The sequence below is a fragment of the Sturnus vulgaris genome, chromosome 1 (assembly GCF_052056855.1).
Source record: "Sturnus vulgaris isolate bStuVul1 chromosome 1, bStuVul1.hap1, whole genome shotgun sequence".
NCBI classification, from domain to species: Eukaryota; Metazoa; Chordata; class Aves; order Passeriformes; family Sturnidae; genus Sturnus; species Sturnus vulgaris.
In genome coordinates, this window is record NC_142243.1 from 23063953 (window position 1) to 23086146 (window position 22194).

General features: G+C 35.7%; 1 protein-coding gene across 5 annotated transcripts in view; it reads left to right on the forward strand.

The window, feature by feature from the left end:
• The window catches only part of AKAP9 (A-kinase anchoring protein 9), a 106197-nt gene that overhangs the window by 77934 nt on the left and 6069 nt on the right, over positions 1-22194 (forward strand). For all 5 annotated transcript variants that reach the window (XM_014875604.2, XM_014875606.2, XM_014875605.2 and 2 more), the window contains 18 exons: positions 388-507; positions 3558-3734; positions 3845-3949; positions 4351-4503; positions 4742-4921; positions 8235-9323; positions 10257-10397; positions 10778-11263; positions 11670-11733; positions 12431-12549; positions 13315-13506; positions 14299-14487; positions 15121-15265; positions 16004-16223; positions 17192-17342; positions 18244-18912; positions 20622-20821; positions 21701-21809. In XM_014875604.2, the coding sequence (XP_014731090.2) occupies positions 388-507; positions 3558-3734; positions 3845-3949; positions 4351-4503; positions 4742-4921; positions 8235-9323; positions 10257-10397; positions 10778-11263; positions 11670-11733; positions 12431-12549; positions 13315-13506; positions 14299-14487; positions 15121-15265; positions 16004-16223; positions 17192-17342; positions 18244-18912; positions 20622-20821; positions 21701-21809 (4509 nt within the window). The remainder of the gene's footprint in view (positions 1-387; positions 508-3557; positions 3735-3844; positions 3950-4350; positions 4504-4741; positions 4922-8234; positions 9324-10256; positions 10398-10777; positions 11264-11669; positions 11734-12430; positions 12550-13314; positions 13507-14298; positions 14488-15120; positions 15266-16003; positions 16224-17191; positions 17343-18243; positions 18913-20621; positions 20822-21700; positions 21810-22194) is intronic.

Consider the following 22194-nt stretch of genomic DNA (forward strand, 5'->3'; position numbering starts at 1 on the left):
TGGCTTTTCTTAATGTTAACCCAGAGTTAATTTCTGTTTTGAATTTCTATTTATTCTATATTTATCAAAGACAAACAGTAGGGAAGAAATCATAAAATAATTGCTTACTGTCATTTGTGCGGTGTACCTGGAGCAGAAGAAAAAAACCTGTCGTTTTTGTGAAATACCACTTGATGTGTCTCTCCTGTGCTAATTTTTGATTAAAAATATGAAATTTATTGCCCCAAATTATGAAGATGTTAATGGTATATGCAATAGGTTCTGCTACCTTATAAATACTGACATTACTGTTACCAGCCTCACATTAATGCAAATTAAAAGTGATGACACTTAACTTGGATAGTTTTTTAATCAAATGGTGTATCCACATAATTTCTTAACTTTCAGGAGCAAGCAATTGATCGAGAACATGAGAGAGATGTATTCCAGCAAGAGATACAGAAGCTGGAACAACAGCTTAGGGTTCCACAAAGAAGTCAGCCTGTTAATGAACATCAAACCAGAGAGGTAACGCATTTTATTACTTGTACTCAATGAATATAAATGACAAGCTGATAGCTGTTAAGATATTATAAGGAAACTATTTTGTGGTGTACCTAGTCTGCATTCATTTGCAAGCCAGGAAAGTAATTGCCCTGAGATTGAAGGTGTTGCAGGAAAGTGGTGGAAATGTGTTTTGGGATTTTATTTTAGGCTTTTTGGTTTTAGTAGCAGACATACAGAAACTTCTTGACTTTCAATAAGGCTCTCTCCTATAACTTAACTTAGAAAATCCACTGTTCTAAAAGTTCATGGAAACATTCAAGACTATTTTAGCAATTTTACATGTTTTTGTCTTGTTTTTTGACATCCTGTTTATAGCACAGGTACCCCACTGAGGGAATAGAGTTACTGAAGTTTAACACCTGAGAAATGGTAGCACACTGTGTGTACACCTGAACCTCCCCAGTGAAAGTCTGTTGGCACTGAAACAAATGTAGTGACTGTAGAACAGCAACTCCAGGGAATCATAGAAAACTCTTAGACTCAGCAAAATCAAGAAGTGGCAGTAGTGCTTTTGCAGATTTCGTTTGATGTACTGTTGGTCAATTAAATTACATTTTACTTTTTGTGGGTTTTCTTGTGTGCTGCTTTTTTGATCAAGTGATACTTTTGCATGATTATCTTGCTTTTCAGTATTAAAATGCCCTTTATTACGTTAGACTGTTGTTTCCAAATCAAAGATCTTACTGGAGTAGCTCAGTTGCTGTCATTCGGTTCTTAAATATTAGCAACGTTCAGTATTCTATGTATTATATGAAATAGTAGAAGGTGTTCCCTGCCTGTGGCCGGTGTGCTGGACCTGGGTGACCTTTAAGGTCCCCTCCAACCAAAACCATTATATGATTCTAGGATATAGTTTAGGATCACAGACAGTAATAGGACATAAAATGCTATATGTGAGATGAGCATGTCAAAGTACTTTTTTTTTGGAATTTGCAGATTTAGAACTGTGTTTCACTGGATTTCTAAATATATTTTAGTACAAAGGTTTGTATGAAATATGACAGTGTTCAGTCAGTGCTATGGGATATAGTTGTCATCAGCCTCTGTGAGCAATGAATTGTCTGGAATTAGCTGGCTACGAGTTAAACAAAACATACAGAGCAATTCTACATCTATTTCCTTCTGTTGCCAAGAGTGTTCCTCTCTTGCTGACATTTTACACAGATGGAGGTGGCTCTGGCACAATTAATTTTCGTGAATCCAGGATGTTCATTTTCAGTTCATTTTGTTATATGTGTATTTATTACTTGTGGCATGGATAGCGTATGAATTTCTGGTTAAAATTCTCACATTAAAAAAAAAATTCTCCCAAGAAAAGTTCAAATTTGATAGCATAATAAAAATTGTCCTATTTGTTCAGAATCTGTATGTAAAAATCATTCTGATTTATATGTACATATACACATGTGTACACTCAAGCTGGCAGATATGCTACAATGGAAATTTAAGGCACGCTGTAAAAATGAAAGACAGCTTTAGCTGTGATTAAAATTTTGAGATTCATACTTGATGTTTTTAAATTAGAATTTTTTTATTAGGTAGAAAGACAGTAAGATAATGTCTGCAAGCACCAAAGATGTAGGAACTGATTTAGATATAGGTGATGTTAAATGTGCTATGCTAGAAACTATAGACGGGATTTTCAAGAATGTATTAGATTTACATTTATCTTATCAAATGTGGTACATATTCTTACTATATTGTATACTTTGATGTCACAGTGTTCTTTGAAATCTTGAAATATTTGAAATATTTTAAAATATTTTTAAATATACATGTTTTCATTATTTATCGTGCTTTTGAGACAGCAGTTCTATTTCTTGTAGTTGCACATTTTTTAAAGTCCTCTTCTGCTTTGAGGGAATGCCATGAGCTTTTTCGGTTGATAACTAAATTTGTTTCTTACTGTTGTTTCAGCTTTGTCAACTTATTCCAGGGAGGGTTGTCATAGAGTCTGCTCTAGACTTGATTTTTATTTTCCATTTCTCTCTCAGGACTTTTCTGAGGTCACTTCAGACTGTGATGTTGCTCATGGATGGATAACGTCAATAATACCATCCTGTCAGCTTTATGTTCTGGTCCTCTTCTCTCCTATCTCTTGAAATGCTTTGAGTCTTCTACCTTTTGGCTACATCGTAACTTCCTAATTGTAAATACTGAAATCAGTTTCTTGAGTGGGACAAAGATTACTTTCCCTGTCTCTTGCTCAGTTACTCAGGTCTTTGTACATCATACTATGGATTTGTTGTGCATCTTTCTTACCTGCAATTTCAGTTAATAATTTCTGAAATACAGCTAGAAATTGATAGATATTACTATCTCTTCTAATTTAGTTAATCTTTTAATATGTTGCTTCTTATATGCATACATCTGACCTACTGAGATTCAGAATGTTTGATTTGGATGTTTTGTCCCCCTTAGACAGTGAATTTATTACATCCATGACATCTGTTTGGTCCCATTTACGGAACACAGCAAGAAAACCAAGCTTCCTGTCCTTTGTGATTTAAGTATAGCTATTCTCTTCAATGTTAAAGATCCAGTGAATTGTAGGATATTCCTGTATATCCCTAATCAGCTCCTTCTTTTGAATAATGTGTCACAGATTTTTAGAACTGTGATTTTCCTCTGAGGCAAAATGCATCTTGACCATAGGGTCAAGACATTCCATCCGTAGGAGTTAAAGGCATCATTTCAGTGGGCTGCATAGGGATGCTGTGCTGTTTGCTTTTAAGTGACTACAGAGTCTGAAGGCTTCAGAAGGACAAGATCAGATCTAGAGAGTAGGCAATGTGGCACAGAACATACCACTCCTTAAATAATGCTGTTTGTATTTGTTGGATGTAGTACCACAGCATTCTGACTATATGTTCTGTTTCACCTAAAGAGTAGGAGTTCCACTGTGGGAGAAAAAGGAGTATTTTCCTCCTGTCAGACATGCATGGTGTTGCAATTGCTAGCAAACCCTTCCAGTGCAGTACAATATAATAATCTTTCTATATTGTCATCAGGTTGAACAGTTAACAAATCATCTCAAAGAAAAAACAGACAAATGCAGTGAGCTTTTGCTCTCTAAGGAGCAGCTTCAGAGAGATATACAAGAACGAAATGAAGAAATTGAGAAGCTGGAATGCAGGATAAGAGAACTGGAACAAGCCTTAATCATCAGTGCAGACCACTTGCAAAAGGTATTCCTTGGTTGAAATTTATCAAGGATTTTCTGCTTTCTTATTTTCTTGAGACCAAAATAGTGTATTTTTTTTCATCTGATGACTATTAATATTATTTCTCTTTATAGGTGGAAGAAAGGAAACAGTTTGGCACCATCATAGTAAAGGGGGAGTTACCTCTTGAAGTACAACTGCAAGCTGAACGAGAAGCTGTGGACAGAAAAGAAAAGGAGGTAAAAGTTCCATCTTTCCACTTATATATTGGTTTATCAGTTTTTGCTTTTTGTTGAGCTTCGTGAACTATACAGATGAAATTTTTTACAGTTAGAGAGACAGCAGTCCAAATCCGTTTGAAATTCTCTCATGATCCATGATCGTTGTTGTTATGTGATAAAATTTATGACTTGCAAGAGTGTTTCTGAAATAAAAATTCAGCCCAATTAAGAAAAACTGATGTTTTTAGTGGTCTTTAAAATTCCATTCAGCTTAGGGACGCAGAATGTCACCAGGTACACATTTTTTTGTTTGTGCATATCAAACCAGTTAACTGTAGACATTGTACTTGAAATTTATAGCTTTTAATTTTTGGTATGGCTTCTTACTCCTTTTCCTTCTCCTTTTGTTGGAAACACAGGTCACGAACCTTGAGGAACAATTGGAGCAGTTTCGAGAGGAGCTAGAAAATAAAAATGAAGAAGTTCAGCAATTGCACATGCAGCTGGAAATTCAGCGAAAGGAGTCCACTACACACTTGCAGGAACTTGAACAAGAGAACAAATTATTTAAGGTAAATGCAACAGAGAAGCCTAAAGATTTAGTCTCCTTCTTCCACAGAAATAAGTCATTTGAAAATACCAGGACACCAAATACTTTCTCAAGCATTCCACCATTGAGCTTGCCAAAATATGAAAAAGCTTGTATGATTACTTGTCATTCCGTGAAATTTGTGTATTTTAGTTCATACAAGAATATGCAGAAAATGCTGTGTACAACTGTAATATGTTTTGGGGGGGTTTTTTTGGCAGGATGAAATGGAAATACTAGGACTAGCTATCCAGAAATCTGAAGATGCTGCCATAAAGGACCATCATTTAGTGGCTGGAAGGCTCGCTCACATCATGCAAGAAAAGGATCAGGAAATATATCATCTTCATGAACAAATAGCAAAACTGCAACAGCAGCTTGAAGTCACAACTGACAATAAGGTACATACTTCTGAAATTTTTTTCAGAGTCCTACTTTGTGCTGCTAGTTTGAAGGAAAAGAAATCTCTGTCCCCCACCAGTTGCATTATCTTGTATTGCTGCCTTAATTTAAAAATGCAGCTGCTTCAATTTCAAGCGATGCTTTACACCTAATGTCTTTGTCCTTTTTAGTCTTGTTTATGACAGATGTTTTTTGCTTGCTTTTCTTTTTAATTATTCACCCCTTTTTTTTTGCTTGAGTTATTGTCTTAAATTCTTCTTCATTTGTTATTCTTCTGATACTTCTGAATATTTAATAGTATTTAGGTGGCTGAATTCAATCTCAGCATTCATTTTGGCATCTTCCCTCACATGACTTACATTCAGTGTTGCACTCCAGTGACATCTGCTGGATCGTCTTAGATTTTAATGTATTTTTAGGAGTTGAACTTCTGAGCGCCATGAGCTTGTATGAATGCTTTGTTCTCATACCAGTGCTGGCAATATCTTTTATCCAATTTCAAGCATGGAGGTGCAAACAAAATTTCATTAGAAATGGATAGAGGAAAGAAAGAAGCAGATTTATCTTTTATTTACTGAGCTTTAACACCTGTAGCTTTCTGTTATTTTTCAATTATGTGGGTTTTTGATTATCACCTTCATCTTCTTTTGGCTTACTTTCACTTTATACAGATAAAACACTGATTTTTTTCAGTGGCTGAATTTTGCATTCTGACTATTTTAAATGTCATTTTTTAGTCATAAGCTTTCACTCAAAAGCAAGTTAAGAACAGGATTTCTGTTATCCCTTGGTAGTTGACTGAATATTTAGGCTAACATTCTACTTGGACATATTGAATTCACTAAAATAGGTCTCTGACTGAGCTGGATAATTTCACTGAGTCTTTATGTTCAAAATTCAGTTATAAAGACACTCGTTTAATAATGATAAAACTTTGAATTGGATTTAGGAAACTGGATTTAGGAAATATCATATTTCAAGAATCCAGAACCATGCTGCTCTATACAATGATCCCAGTAATAGAGTTCTTGCCTTGAGAAAATACCTGGGATACAGTTTTAATTAATTTTAATGAATTGGTTCTTCTCCTGTTACATGAAGCTTAATTTTCTTCATTTCATCCTCTGACTTGGCTTTATTTTCCAGGACATTAAATAATTACTCTGATTATTTATGAGAGCATTATTAAATATTAACATATTATTCTTAGGTTAATCCCTTTTCTAAGTCCCTTTGACATCTTCATCCCACTAAGTGCTTTTCTTTTAATTACTGTACTTGCATTCTGTGGACCTTTATTCTGTTGTGTTATGAAGAACAGAAACTGTTATGCTGAGCTGGTAGAAATCACCAGGATCACTGTGCTTTCTTCTGCCTGTGGCAGTGGGGTTGAAACTGTATGGTCTTTAAGGTTCCTTCCAACCCAAACTATTTTATGATTTTATGACTTGTTCAGATTTTACTAAGTGTTTCTGAGCTTCCTCTAGTCTGTGAATTTTTAAAATTAAGTTCTTGGTTGGCAAACCAGCCTTTCTAATTTATACAGTCTCATTTATTTTTGTACATATTATACTTACGTAGCCGTGGAAAGGCGGTTTAAGCCTTTCAGTGTGGCAGAAATAAGATGCACAGCTACATGGTCATCTTTCATGACAGGAAGAAAGAGACAAGTTTATTCAGACACACACTTGGTTTTATAGCCTGACTCGCAACTCCAAGAGTAGAGAGGAGGTGATTGGTTTAGAGAGAAGACACCCCATTCCCAGGGCCTGGTCACACACCACAACAGGTGTTCTATCTTGTTATTAGTTCCTTTTCATTCTGACCAAATTATCACCCTGGGAGAAATTCTCCCTAGCCTTGAGCTGGACCAGCTTATCGGCTGGGAAAAGAGCTGAAAAGCTCCAGCCTGGAACATTTTTCAGGCTGTAATTTTCTTACTTTCTCAATATGTGTCCCACATACTTACTACGAAGTCATCTTACTATTCTACTTAACTAAGTAAGCATAGTGAAGAATTAAGTGATAAAGGAAAAAAACATGGCTATTTCAGTAATGAATTTAATCATCTTTCATCTTTTCTTCATGTTTTTTTTCAGATTCAAAAGACTCTATTATTCTTACCTATTTCACATACCATAATTGATTTTATTTTATTATGTTTTTCTGAATATTTTTGACATATCTTCTTCTGCCTTCTGCATTTCCACTGTAGAAGCGCTGTTCAGATCTCCAAACATTCACTTAAAAAACAAAAATCCATTTTGTTTCTTAGCCTTACTACTTACAATCTTGTCTGTCTTTATTTTGTCTTCATAAAGACAATTTTTTGTCATTCTTCTACACTCAAATGAAATTTACTTCCACAGCAATTTAACAAGAAGGTTTTAAAACGAATTTTTATTCCTTTTGCTGAGACTTTTTTATTTATTGAATTTAGAGTTGATCACTATCAGTCATTCCCTTTTCTGTTTCCACTTATCTATGAGAACCCAATATAATATGTCTTCTCTTTTCTGCATCATACAGTCATCACCTTCATATTTGATCAGTTACATAATTTTATAATTTTTTTGGAATTTTGATCCCCTTGCACAGCCTCTAATTTGAAGTGTCTTTGGAAGTAATCTAGGAGAGTATTATTCTTACTCTCTTCATGTTTTCATGAGTGTCTGATTTTTGTTTGGATGGTCATATACATTATAAAATAAATACTTCTATAACTTTGTCTCTTTTTACTTTGATTTAAACTATGGCACAAAGAAATGACTGTGCTCTGGGTCTGTGTGTACTGTTTCCCCTGTGTGTTTTTGTCACATGTGCATACATGTCTGCATGCACACATAAACACACAAACACATATTTAGGATTGTGACAGAAAATGTCACAGTAAACTGATAGGTGTTTTGTGTGGTCTCAGATGAAAAAGCACATTATATTGGTATTTTTCAACACAATTAGTAAAAGGTCTACTAGTATAAAAAATACATACTAATCTAAATTGGATGTGTCTTACATAAGCAAGTATTGTGAGCACTTAAAATTCAGTGTTCCCTAGCTCTGTGAATGTTACAAATGCTTTCACTTCATCCAGTGTTTTAATATCTATTTTTCAGCTCTTTAAGGTCATGATCTACTTTCTCAGTCCTGTTTGAAGATGTCTCAGTTTCATTAAAGCTTTAGAAGGGACATCACATTAAGAAATTCATGGAGAACTTTCTTTTACGAGATCTTTCAATGTTTGATTAAACTGTTTCTGTCAAGTCCAGGACAAACATGATCTGATATTTTTGTTTGGCTTTTTTCCCCCAGGTTATTGAAGAGCAAAATGAGCATATACGGGAGCTTGAAGCCCAGGTAGAATGTCTGAAAAGCGATCAAGAACGTCTGAAGAAAAAAAACGATGAAGAAGTAGAGCAGTTGAATGATGTAATTGATAAGCTTCAGCAAGAGCTGGCAATTATTGAACAAAAGATACCAACAGATGTTGCTGGTTTTCAAGAAGATGCTGACAGTCCAAAACACATACTTGAAGCAGTTCTGGTAGAAAAAGAAGCTTTGGAAAAGCAAGTAGAAAACATAAATGCAGAGGCGTCTCAAACAAAGAATGAGCTTGAGGAAACAAAGTTAAAAATGAGCCAGTTAAAGCAAGAAATAAGTATGTTAAAAAAAGAGCATGAAAGAATAATAGAGAAATGTAAGTGTGCACTGGTCCAAGGTGATAAGGCAAAACCAGAAGACAGGAGCAGTGGAAAAACTGAACAAGTGGAAGCAGGCTTATGTCAGGAGGTAGACTTGCCAGATCAGTCCCAGCTTAGGACTTCAGATGAGAATGCAAGAGTCACCATTAGCAAGATGGAGATACAACTGCAACAACTTCAGGCATGCATTAAGCAAAAAGATTCAGAACTGAGCCAGTGCTACAATGAAATAAAAGACGTGAAAGAGCAAAGCAAAGCTGAAAAAGAAACACTTCAAAAGAGAGTATTAGAACTGGAAAAGACACTAATGGAGAAAGTTGCTGCTGCTCTTGTGAGTCAGGTTCAGCTAAACGCAGTTCAAGAGCAGAGAAGATTCATGCAGGAAATTCAGGAAGCTTCAAAGTGTGTGGATGAAGCAAGCAAGAACACCCAAACAGAGGGTTTGAGTGATAGAACTGAAAATGAGATAGAATCAAAATTATCACTCTTAACACAGAGGCTTAGTGAGATGGAAGATCAACTGGCAATGGTAAATCACAGCTTGGAGATAGAAAAAGAAAATGTAAAAGTTGCACAAAAGGAAGCTACAGTGAAAGAAGAGAGGTTCCTAGAGCTTCAGCAATTGTTAGAAGAGGTTAAAGAAAAACATAAAGGAGAGATTCAGAAATATATTAAGCAAGAAGAAATGCGGACACATCAGGTAAATAGACACCATTTTCTTTTGTCTTGTTTTCACTAAAACCTGTAATTTTATGTAAAGTGTAATGAATGAAATGGTTCCTACCCCACCATCAGTTTCCATTACACATTAAAAACACCTTACCTTTTCATGATTGTAAGGTGGTTTTGAATTTTGGACATACAATTTCTTATTCTTAATTTGAGTTGACAGAATGGAATGTAGTACATTTTTACATGGTGTGGAGGTAGAGACATAAAAATTAAAATGATGAAAACTGTCTAAGAGAGGATTCAGAATGATGAGGGAAGTGATGCCAATTTGTCTATACAGGTGTTTTTGGCATGGAGGTTGTTTATTTATATATGTCTTGATTTTGTTTTATGTTTTCTTGCTTTCCCATCTCAATTCCAAATATATTTCCCTTCAGTAGCTTTTCCAGTATTCCTTTGTCCAGATTTCTATGCACCAGTGGTTTATTGCCTCTCAATTCAGAGCCATCAGTCAAAATTGACTACGTTTGTTAGTCCAAAAATGCTCTTGATGTCTCTGAATGTGAGAGTTTCAGCAATTACAGAACCTAGTACTGGACAAGAAAAGGTTTTAAGATCTTTCATCCAAATACAAATTTAATGAATGTCCTAAATGTCTTACAAGTTAAATAATATTATCAGACTTCATTTCCTACTCTCTGTTGACCTTCCTCCCTGTGCTTTCTGTGTGGTGTATCCAATTTATGCTTGCAGTTCAGTAAACTGTAAGATAGTCTTTCCTCCTATGAAGCTTGTTCTTCCTCCTTTTTTGAAGCTTGTTTTGAAGCTTTGAAGTATTAACCCAAATAACCTACATTTGTTTTCCCCTTTGGTCTTTTCACTTTGTAAATTGGTATGAAAGTGATCAATGCTGTTAAAACCTGATTCTTTAACATTTCCCACGTGTTGTGTTGCCATATAGGTAGAAGCACAGCTCATGGAAAGTCAAAAAGAAAAAGTGCTTATTACTGAACTTGAGCAAGTGAAAGAAGAGGCAGCTGCTGCTAAGGAAGAACTGAGCAGTTACAGAGAAAAGGCAGAAAAACTTCAGCAAGAGCTAGCAGTAAGAACCAGAGTGTTCCACACTGTATTTAATTCAAATAGTTGTACAGGACTTACTGTTCAAATATGCATGCTATAGTTTGGGATTTTTTAATCTTTTACTGAGAATGCCACCAAGAAAAACAGCCACTCAGTGCCTACTGTGAGAGGAACAGAGCTGATGCTGTAGATCAAATATTCACTTGTTGCCAAAGTACTTTATTTTACTGCAATGCAACAGTGGGTCTAGAGCTGTATTTCTTAGGAGATAATATGTGCTACCATGTGCATAACTGCTTTAAAATAGGACTAAATTGAGCTGTAATGATTTAGAGGATTGCTTAGATTTTAGCTGTTTCTAGTATTTGGAAGGATTGCAATTGAGATTCTCCGTATTTACAGGTAAAAGAGGCAAGTCTGATACATCTTAAGGAAGACCTGTGCAAAGTCAAAGAGAACCTGGTTCAAGCAGAAGAGAAACTTGCAAGTTACCTGAGAAAGGACAAAGAAATGGTGAAAACTGAAGGCAGGAAGGATGTAGAAATATCGTGTGATTTGTCAGTCAGTGACTCTACTGTAACTGTAAACAGCTCCTCATCACAAACAGACAAGACTGCAGAAATCTCACCAGTCCTTGTTAAAAATGCAGAAATCCAAACTGATTTGCAAAATGGATCCTCTTCAGAAGAGATTGCAGAGATTGTAAGAGAATTTACTGAGAAAATTGACCAAATGCAGGAACTGCACGCTGCTGAAATCATGGACATGGAGACAAGGCACATCTCTGAATCTGAAGCACTAAAGAGAGAGAAGTTTGTTGCAGTACAAGTACTGACTGAAGAATGTAATTCTTTAAAGGAAGTCATAGAAACTCTACAAGCCAAAGAAGTATGTCTTTTATTTTACAATTACTGAAATACTTCAGTTCAAGCTTTGCTCTTCCTACAGAAATTCCCATTTAAAATCTGTAAAGTGTGAATCACCACATGCTCAGTAACAAACTTTTAAGTGTTCTAATGTTTCCATGGCCCTGAGAGAGATTGTGAGCCCCTTTCTCAGCATTTAAGTTTGCAAGTGTGCTCAACTATCAGGTGTTTCCTTGAGCTTCTGCCTTGACCCTGCCCTGTTCTGTGAAATGTAGGTCACCCATCTCTTTCATATTCAGTTTTATTACTTTGATTGCAGGGGAATTGGAACAAAGAGGTTCACATTATTTCCTGCTCCTTAAAAGTTTCCCTCTTATTGAGAATGGGTGAGGGGTTAAAGACTTAATTGTTTTCTTTTCTAAATACAGAGAATCCCAGTTTCTGGTTTAGCACCTTCTCCACCACATCAAGCTAGAGATGGAGGTTCCAGTGGTAAGAAATTTGTTTTTACAGATTTCAAATAGCATTATAAATTAAATCTGCTTTTTTGATATTATGTTTACCGTTAAAGAATTCGTGTTCTAAGAAATCAAAACTGCTTCTGCCCAGATTGAAGCAGAAGCCTGTTGCACCAGCAAAAGGTTTGGTACAAAAGGAAAGTGTCTAGAGCAGAGATGGATTTTAGTTGAGGCATCAGATGCTAATTATTTTCCTTTCCATTGGAGTTTCTATATCATTCTTAGCTATTACATTATCTCTTCAGTGTAGCTTCATCATCTCCTGATGTAGTATTTCAAGCTACAGCTCCCTAGCAGTGGGAGATGATGACAGGTATTGACTTCTCCAAGTGCAATAAAATTACTAGAATGATCCTTTTCATAGGCAAGGCTAAGCATATCAAGAGTGAGTCATTTACCAGAAGTGCTTATGCAAGTAGTTGTTTGTCTTGTAAAACTAAACTAGAATTTTTAAGTTTGGTTTTGGTTTTATTTTTTACTTTTGTTTTGCTGTTACTTCTTTGAAACTGAAAAAGGAAAACTATACAACAGGTAGTCTCCAGGCTTAGAATGAGCCCTTAGTGACATGCAACTACGTGTTAAAACAACAGATAAAAAATACTTTTTTGATGCCTGTTCTTCAAAGCTTCACAGTAATCCAGCTTTCATGTTTTTCTCTCCTTTTATTTTAGACTCCAGTTCAGACTGGAGTCAAGGAATGTATCTTGCTCAGACCCAGGGATCTGACACGATATCTGAAGGAGTAGATGAAGGTGAAACTTCAACAGATTTACTTCCAAAAAAAATTAAGGTAAAATAGACTCGATCATTTTTTTTAAGGAGCAAGAGTGATGCTACCGGAAGTTGAGATTAGCTTCTGCTTGATCATTGATAACAGAGCCATTTAGATAAGTTTTAGTTTTAGTATTGACTATTTTAATATATTTTCTAACAGTGATATGCATTTTCCCATTTTTATTAGGTTAAATATCAGTTTTATGGGCTTGTTCTCAGTTATGATTATGAGAAATAAAACTACTGTTATAATTTATTGCCATTTTGTATTAACAATAATGTCATGATCATCTATTACACAATTTTTATAGCTATGTTATGAAAGCAAATGTGTTTATTATAAACAGTAGGAGTATCATGCTTTAATTAATTACATTTTTTAAAAAGTGTTTTGTGACAAAGCCCTAGCTTCATAGTAATTTCAAAAAGTGAATGGCAAAGCTCACCTGGAAGCTTCTCAGGACTATTTTTAAAATGTCCGTTTTCATTAGTGGCTATTTCAAAAATAAAAAATTGATTTGATAGATGTACACTGGAAAATTTTATTTGAAACTGAGGACAAATGCAACTATTAAATAAAGTTTCTGTCTGACACATAAAGGACTGAGTGACACTTCTGTCCTTGATATGAGGAAGCATAGTTTCCTCATGCTGATCAAATTAGAAGTACCAGTTTTCCATATTCCATACATATGAAATAAGATTGCAATTATTATTTTTGTTGTTACTATTATATGTTGTTATTACTGGCATTACTGATTTCTTTTTGCTTTTACTATAGGGTTTGCTGAGAGCAGTCCATCATGAAGGCATACAGGTGCTGTCTCTCACTGAATTTCCATGTAGTGAAAAAGATCTGTTACCTCATAAGCAAGAGCCAGAATGTTGGCTAGAAGAAAGAAAAGCTTTCCTTAGCACCATCTCATCTTTGAAAGACCTAATTGCAAAAATGCAAGTTCACAGAGAATCTGAGGTACAAATTATATCATAAGATTATATCTGAATAAAAAATAATTTATTATAACCTTCTAAGACACGTTCACTGTTCAGGTTTAAATGCTTAAATATTCTGTTACAAGGCGAAATATTTTTAAATGTGCCAAAAACTCCATATTGCACTTCATCCTATTGCAGCTTATATTTGGTCTGTTCATTGATAACTTTTGACTGTATAGGTCCACCTTTTAAGAAGAATTCTCTTTTGAAACATATTCCAGTAGCAGTTCAAATAGAATTTTTAATGCTGTTATTTTTTGGCTTATTAATCAGTAATCTGTTAAAACCTTAGCTTGTTAAATTACACCAATTAGACTCTTGGATATATGCAGGTGGTTTCTATTACTTCAGCATTTCCTTTAGCATGCAAAGGGAGCAGATAAACTTTGTATAATTTAAAATTAAATCTTTTTCATACACAGTATCTGCACATTACCACATAGTTCTGTGAGAGCCTAGGGAGAGACATGGAATACATGAAAAATTAAAAGAATAGTGTGATATGGTCACCTCAGTAGTAACTACACAAGGCTAAGTTTCCAGTTACAAAAAGCTAAATTGCCTCCATCTAAAACAAAGCTGAAAGTTTAGCATTTTTGAATGCAGAAAAATTTGTAATTTGTGCAGTAAATGCATCCTTTTGGATGGATGAAATTTACACAATTGTTAAGAAAAGCTAAATCTTCCAGTGAAAACACACACTCTACATAGAATTATAATGACATAATCTTTCCGTTTGGCTCTTTAAATTGTTTTTATGCCACTGCAGATGTATGCAAGTACTGAATCTCCTGAAGGTGTCTCAGACTGGCGAGGAGAACTTCTGCATGCCATTCAGCAGCTTTTTGTGAGGGAGCAAAATGTTCTGTTTGCTGCATTTCAAACTGAACTTGCAGAAATGGGCACAAGAGATGCAGTGATGTTGATGAATCAGTTAGAGCACAGACTACAAGAGCAGGTAATATAAACTGTAGTCAAAATGCTTGTCTACATTAGATTTTAATTTTTAATTTATAAATCTATTATAAGTAAATGTATTAATAATAGTTTTAACAGTCTAAAGATGAAAACAAAGTTAGACTTGCAGAAAGAACTGGTGTCTTTTAAAAGCAAAATTATATGGCATGGGAAATAATTTTTTGGGTGCACAAGTTACAGAATATATACAGCCTTCAGAGATCAACTTGAATTAAACACAGTTTTACTGAGCCTGATGTCATTAAGTTAATTAGAATTATGTTACGCTGTCTAAGAGGAAAGGTAGCTTGTTTATACAAAATAATTTGTGAAAAGAGAAAGTGATAAGGCTGCTGTGGGACAGAGGAGGGTCACTTATCTCCTCTGGAACATGGAAGGATTAGTGAGAAAATTGCAGATTGCCAGAAAAGTGATAGCTCTTTTCAGTCTGTAATTGTGATGCCTAGTAGAGAAATGAAAAAATAACAAGCAGTTCTTCCAAATATTGTAATACTGACTTCATTGAAAATGTTTTGAATATATATGCACTATGAATATATAAATGTGATGTCAACACCATAGATATTCTCATAAAATCTGGAGTTTTACTTTGAAATGTTTTTAATGCTAATAGGCTAGTAACCAGAGAGCAGCAATGGACTGTCTTCAGAATGCAGACAGAAGAAGTTTGCTGATGGAGATTCAAGTCTTACATGCTCAGATGAACAGTAAGAAGGGTAACCCAAAGAGAGAACAAGAGATTGATTCAAAAAGCCAAGGTGACTTCTGTTGTAATATATGTCTTGTTTGCAAAAGCTTTCAAGGCAGTGCTCATAATGTTGTGATAAAAATGGTGACTTTCTGTGGGCTCTGATTTTGATATGTGTGTTCTGAACATGCATAGTTTTCATCTTCTTCAATCTTACTTGACTACTTTTGCAAAATTTAAGATATAATCTGTGTTCTTAGGAGTTGTATCCATCTGAAAGCGATAACAGAGTTATGTTCAATTGCTATAAAAATCAAGCTTGAATTTTAAGGCTATTTTCCATGTATATGCTTCACTGTTTAGGTTCAGCAGCTTTGAAATTATCTAAGTTGGATAGTCAGTCATAATGCAGAAACTAAGAAGCAATTAGAATGAAGAACAAAAGGTTCAGAGAACAGGTATACTTTAAAATTAAGTAAAGCTTACTGTCAGTGTTTAGTTACAAATGTTACATCACATGAGTATACATATGTAACTAACATAAATTATGTTAATCATTATCCAGATGATACATATTGATATAGTTGCACAGGCCTTATAGCCTTTAAGAAATAAAGAAGTTGAAATGATTTCTTGAAAGTATGAAAGATTCAAGTATAAAAGTCATGGGCACTACTGGAAGAATATATTATTTTAAAAATATCAGTCTCAATAATAGCTTTGTGGTCATGCTCTGGCTAGGAGAAGCTTTACCCAAACACAGTGTTTTTTTGTGAAGTAATTTACGTATTAATGGTGCTCTCATTAGAAATGCTGGAGTATAATATGCAGCAGAAGCAGTTGCAAATTCTGGAGATGCAAGTGGAGCTCCGGAGTATGAAGGACCGAGCAGCAGAGCTTCAGGAGCAGCTGAATTCAGAGAGGATGATGGGTGCAGAGCTGAAGAATGAACTTGCACAAGCCAAACTAGAGCTTGAAGCAACCCTTAAAGCACAGCACAAGCACTTCAAGGACCTGGAAACCATCAGGTGTGGCTTTCAGCATGCTAAACTGTCTGTGTTGACTGTGAAGATTATCTTTCCTAATCTGAAATTATAATACTGATTTAATTAAGGGACTTAATCTCATGTAGTATAATTGTTTCTCAGTATTTTTCTAAAACCTACCTGACAAGAACAGACTTTTTACATTTGACAAAAAACATATTTCAACTCATGATTTGATTTAATACTTTATTAATTATCAAGTTCCTTTTTAATCACATTAGAATACCGTATACAAGCTAATAAACAGACCATATTTGTGAAAGGTTTTTAATCTCCATGAATATGGAGAAAAAAACTGCAAAGTTAAAATGACTTTGCAAGTATTTCCGTATGAAATACTCTTAAATGTTGCTTTAAAATGGTTGATAGCAGTAGCCACAGATTTGTCACTTAAGAAAGCCATTATTATTTATGCCTGAACCAGAGAGTTGCACCCATGAACAGTATCTTAATATTCAGCTCAGATAATAGATTAGGATGGGATTTAAATGGGGATTATTTTACAGATTACTGTATACTCTTTACAGACCATCAGGAGCAAATTTCTTTTGCAAATGGATACAAAATTGATTTGTAAAAAACTGAAAATTCTGGTCATAGATTTTTGCTTTTCCCCCAATATATTTTTTCCCTTGAGAAATATGGCAGCAAGATGCACTTCCATGGCACTCTAAGATTTTGGCCCGTGACTGGATTAGGTTGAACACTAATTGCCTCTGAGCCCCCACAACTGGCAGCTACAAAGGGAGCAGGATGCCCTTTTTGTAATTCTTGAATTAAGCAACTTTTTTGGGTTTGAGGTAGTCTTGTCTTTCTAAAAAGGCTTTTCACTGTTACTCTACTAGACTAGCAGTGTTTTCAGTGCACAGGATGGAGTAAATACCAAGTAATTGACTGTATCATGACAGGATTACATTGCCTAATGTAAAGTTTGCCCATTTCTCTTTTAGGACGGAAGTTAAAGAAAAAGCAGCTGAACTGGATATTCTTAAGGATACAATGGCCAATGAACAGAAAAAATCAAGAGAGCTACAGTGGGCTTTGGAAAAAGAAAAAGCTAAAATGGAACGCAGTGAGGAAAGAGGAAGAGAAGAGCTTGAGGTATTCTATAATCCCAGGTGGCCTGGGACATCAAGGAGCATAAAAATATTCTTTTGGTTAACATTTCAGCTCAGTTTACATTTTTGTCCAATGCATGCTTCATAGTCTGTCTTCAGCTGTAGTATTGTATCATCTAGAGCTGAAGAAAAATGTATAGAAGCTGTGTGACAAAGTATGAAAAGGGCCTGATGCACATTCCATTTAAATCAATAGGAATTCTACTGTGCTTTTCAGGCCCAAGCTTAAAAGATGCTGTAATGGCTGTCAGTTATTCAAGGGGACAGGACACTGCTGATATGGCTACACCCAGCCCCTACACAGCCTAACTCATAAAATATAGTATTTAAGAGTATGATTTAAGGAGATATATTGTTTGTCACCGTTTAAAAAGTCTGCAGTTTCACCTCATGAAAATCAAACTAGAGAGTTTACTTTAGGAGAAAGTGCTTCATTAGTATCTTCCTTGGTACTCTGCAGTATTTGCTATAGTGGAGGGGAGAGCAGGTATCCTGGTACAAGACAAAAAATAAAGAGCAATAACTTCAACAGCATTGATTTATTTACGTCTTGAAATCCAAAGCTGAAAAATCATTTTCACAGTTTTAGAAAGTAAAAGCAGCTGGCTGTCTTCAACTTCAGGACTACAGTTGTTTGTATCTCACTATAAAGCATGTGTTAAAAAGAATTTTTTATGAAATAATCTGATTTTAGAATAAAGGCATCTGTAATGTATTTTAGTATCAGATGTAACTGCAGCATTCAGAGTATTGTTGCATTGTATTGTAAATAGCAAAACCTGTTAAAAGCAGCATGTGTAGAGGTAGCATATTTGCGATTTGCAGACGATAATGGAAAGTATGCACAAATGGCTTTGATCAATTCTTGTGTTTTCTTTTGAAAGGACTTAAAATTTTCTCTTGAAGATCAAAAACAAAAGAACTTAGAGTTAAGTAAACTTCTGGAGCAAGAGAAACAGCTGTCAAGTGATCTGCAACAGAAAATTGAATCCCAAGAAGCACTCAGTGCTGCCCAGCTGTCACGTGAGCGAGGCCGTAATTCTGAGTTGCAGGTGCTTCTTGAATCAGAGAAGGTTCGAGCTCTCGAAATAAGCAGTGCCCTGGAAAGGGAAAAAGAGCTGTGTGCTCAGCTTCAAAGTGCTGAAGATAAGGGGCAAGCTGGAACACCTAATCCATCTGAGGAACTGCTTAAAGAGCTACAGAAGCAAATGGATGAAAAGCATGACCGTATAGTGGAGTTAGTAAGTGAGATGGAGAAGTATAAACTGGAATCTGTGCAAGTGAGACAGCAAATGGAAAAAGAAAGGCAGATCCAGAGGCAAGCATTACAAGCAGAACAAGATGCTAACATAATAGTACAGAAGAAACTCCATGAATTGGAGTCCAAAGTAGAAGACCTGCAGTGGCAACTTGGAGAAAAGAAGCAAGAAGTTCATAAACTAGGCAATGAAACAAAGAAGTTGCAGGAAATAATCCAAGATCTACAGAAAAAAGAGCAAGAGGATGAAGGAAGAAAGGAAGCTGAAAGGACACCAAGCCACAACCCAAATGAGGTACAGTAGGACTGAAAGTAATGTGTAATATTGAAATATGCAATATAGCTTTAATTCTTTTGCTCAATTATGTGTCACTGTGCTTTGACTCTAAAATAGCCTGCAGATTACAGAACATGGGCACCAGAGAATGGAAAAGTGAAAGCATTCCAGTTTGCTTCCTAAAACTATTCACATGGTTCCTCCTGAGAGTGAAGCTATAGAAGTATATAAGGAGGAGCACAGAAGTGCATAAGGAGGAGCATGAGCAGGAGAAATGCATCTGGATGTATACACACACTTTGTGTCTCAGTACAGGAGAAGAACATTCCTTGTAACCAGTTGCAGGAATGAGCTGTTCCTACTTAGGAATGCCCCAGGTCACCGTCCTTAATCTTTAGTTCATATGCTGCAACTGGTCTTTGAAACATTTTAAGTGATCTTCCAACAGTTTCAGTAAATAAATGAGTAAGCAATCAAACAAGCATATGCATGAATATGTGTATGTTAGCAAACGAAATAGAAGAAAGAAATCAAGGTAAAAAATCAATCTAAGAATTATCCTAATTTTCAGATGAATGAAAGTGTTATCTGTTGCCTCTAAGTTTTTCGCTGTCATAAAAGGTCAGGGAAGTTTTAAAATTATTTTAAAATTACTTTTGTAACTTTCTTAGAAACTTGCCTGTAAAAGGTAAGCATTGCTGGGTGAATGATTTGTGGATAGTCACAGAGAGGATTGATGGGAGACTTGGTTGCCTCTTTGCTGACTGTGTTTTTGTCCATCCTGACATCATTCTTTTTACCAGTTTTGTATGTGGAGCCAGGAAGGAAATTTTTCTTTTCATCTAATTGGCTATTGGTTTTTATCTTCTGAAGCACTGGAAACTACCCACAGCTAGAGGCAGGATTGAGTGCATTGATAACTGTGACAGCAGCAGCCTACCTGCCATGCTCAGTTTGTGCACCTTGTTCTTCTGCACAGAGGAAACTGCCAGCACTGTCGTCAACAAAGTTTTCCCTTAGATCAGGTTAGCAGCAGCTGTTGGGGGTTTTTCCCTTCCTCATCAGCAGATAGTCTGATCTGCTTTCCAGGGTCTGCCTGAAATTTCAAATAATGACTCTCTTGCTGTTTCCTGTGCCATTTGCAACACTGACTTTTTTCTTTGGTACCACACTGTAGGGCAAACAGCCAAAGGCAGAGCCATGGACTCAGGTTTCTTTGTGAGGGATAGCAGTTCTTCCATGGCAGTGTTGGGAGGCTGTTTCCTATGAACACCTCTTCAGTGCATTGTTCTGATTGTGCTAGCATCAGTGGTGTGGTTGCCTGTGACTGGACTGACCTCCATGACCATGGTGGTTTCTTTCAGCCTCTATTCTTCTGACTATAAACTGGTTACCAAAACACGAAGGCCATTTGCCCAAATTCCTTGCACAACTCGTAAAGGAGCTGCTGATGGACTTAGTGACATCCTGCTGAGTTTTCTGACTGGATTTACACTGTAGCTTCATGATTGCTAGATCTTAGTCAAGAAAGACACTAGACCTTTTGTGAATGATAGTTTAGTGCTACATTACAAGAGTGTTGTAGTCACACTGAACTTCATTCTCTGTCATAATTACCTGTTCTTCAGTTTCTGAGTGTGTTTCATAAACATACATTTTCATTTTACAGCACTGGATCACATATACATTCTATAGATATATATAAAAACATATGTATTTCTTTCCAGACTACCTGGGATACAGCCAATGACAGAACAAGAAATTGGGTCCTCCAGCAAAAAATGGCAGGAGCTGAGACAAATGAGTTGACTTACCGCACACTGACAGGAGATCTCTCTGCTGCTACTGAAATTCTGGAAAAAGTCAGACAAAAACTGCAAAATGCATCTCCAAAGCTGAAGCAGTTGGCTTGGAAAGCTGCTAGCAGGTTAGACCAGTCTTCAGCCATTTGGTTTTATAAATAGCAGCCAGCAAGCTAATATGTTGTGTTTGAATCATAATTCACAGACTGCAGGACTTAATTGAATTTGGGGTTGTTCGTTTTATTGTGTATGCTGTTACTTGAGATATACTGATGGAAGACAGGATCACAGAGTATCAAGTGCTGCTGTAAATCGCATATGTTTTAATAGGATCCTTTGTAAGGCACAGCAAAATTGTCTTTTTATTTCTCCGAAAAGTGATAAGGTTTATCTGGGTATGGTCTAGGTAGATTAATTTAATATAGTAATTAAACAATTCATTGTGTATAAGGAGATTAATACAGCGGTTATTGTTCTGAATCATCCTCCATGGGGAAAAGAAACTAATTATGGTCAAGTGAAACTGATCTTGAGTCTTATGTTTGGAAGATTACTATCTCCATAAGATGAAAAAAGATCATGGTACCAAGTCCATAGGAGGATTGAATCTGTTTTTTATTTTGTTGTGATGGTCATTCAATATTAAACATTCCTTCTGAAACCTTTGGTCAAAGCAGAATGCAGTGTATCCAGAGAATACCCTAGGGGAAATTTTGATCACACAGATTCAACAGATTTGTGGGAAGCAGAACCACTATTTTAAATGTGCTTAATCTAGAATATCCCTGTCTACAATGAGTGGAAACTGTTCTATACACTTTTTTTAAAATCAAGACAGTTTTGTTCAGAGTCACTTTAGCAGTCTTGAAAATGTTGCCCGGTCTCCAGTAACTGCTGAAGTCACTTGCTACAGCTCCAGTGCACAGGAATCCACAGAAAGTCCTGCTGGTCTGACCTGTGGTGTCACAGTTGATCTGCTGTTGAAAGGGTCCCTTTTGTTTCAGATTGCAGTTTGAAACAGCAGATGATCAAGATTTCATTGCAGTACAAAATGCTATTGAAGAAGTTATTTCAGACCTGAAAATACTGCCTGGATTGTCCAGTCTGGAAGAGGTGAGGGTCAATGCTGTAACTTTGATGGGAGAGTTTGCATGAAGAGCTGTGAGCAGAAACTGCAAGGAGTTTGTAAGCCTGTACTTATTCAGGTCTTTATAGAGGAAAATTTCAATGAGTGTTCTGACTGGAGTTTGTAAAGTGTAAAAACTGCCTTCCTTTTTTTTTTTCCCAATTTTTAATACTTTAAAAATAATTTTTCAACTTTCAAATCAAAACTTTTCCAGTTTAATTTTAAATTTTTGCATCTTGTGGCTTTTTCTTTAAGAAAAGGTTTTCCTTTCAGCAGTAATCCTGTAACTAAGGAAACTTTTCTTAGTATTTCCTGATATTACAATCAACATTTAGTATTTACTGTGTTATTTTGACACAACACATTTTCTTA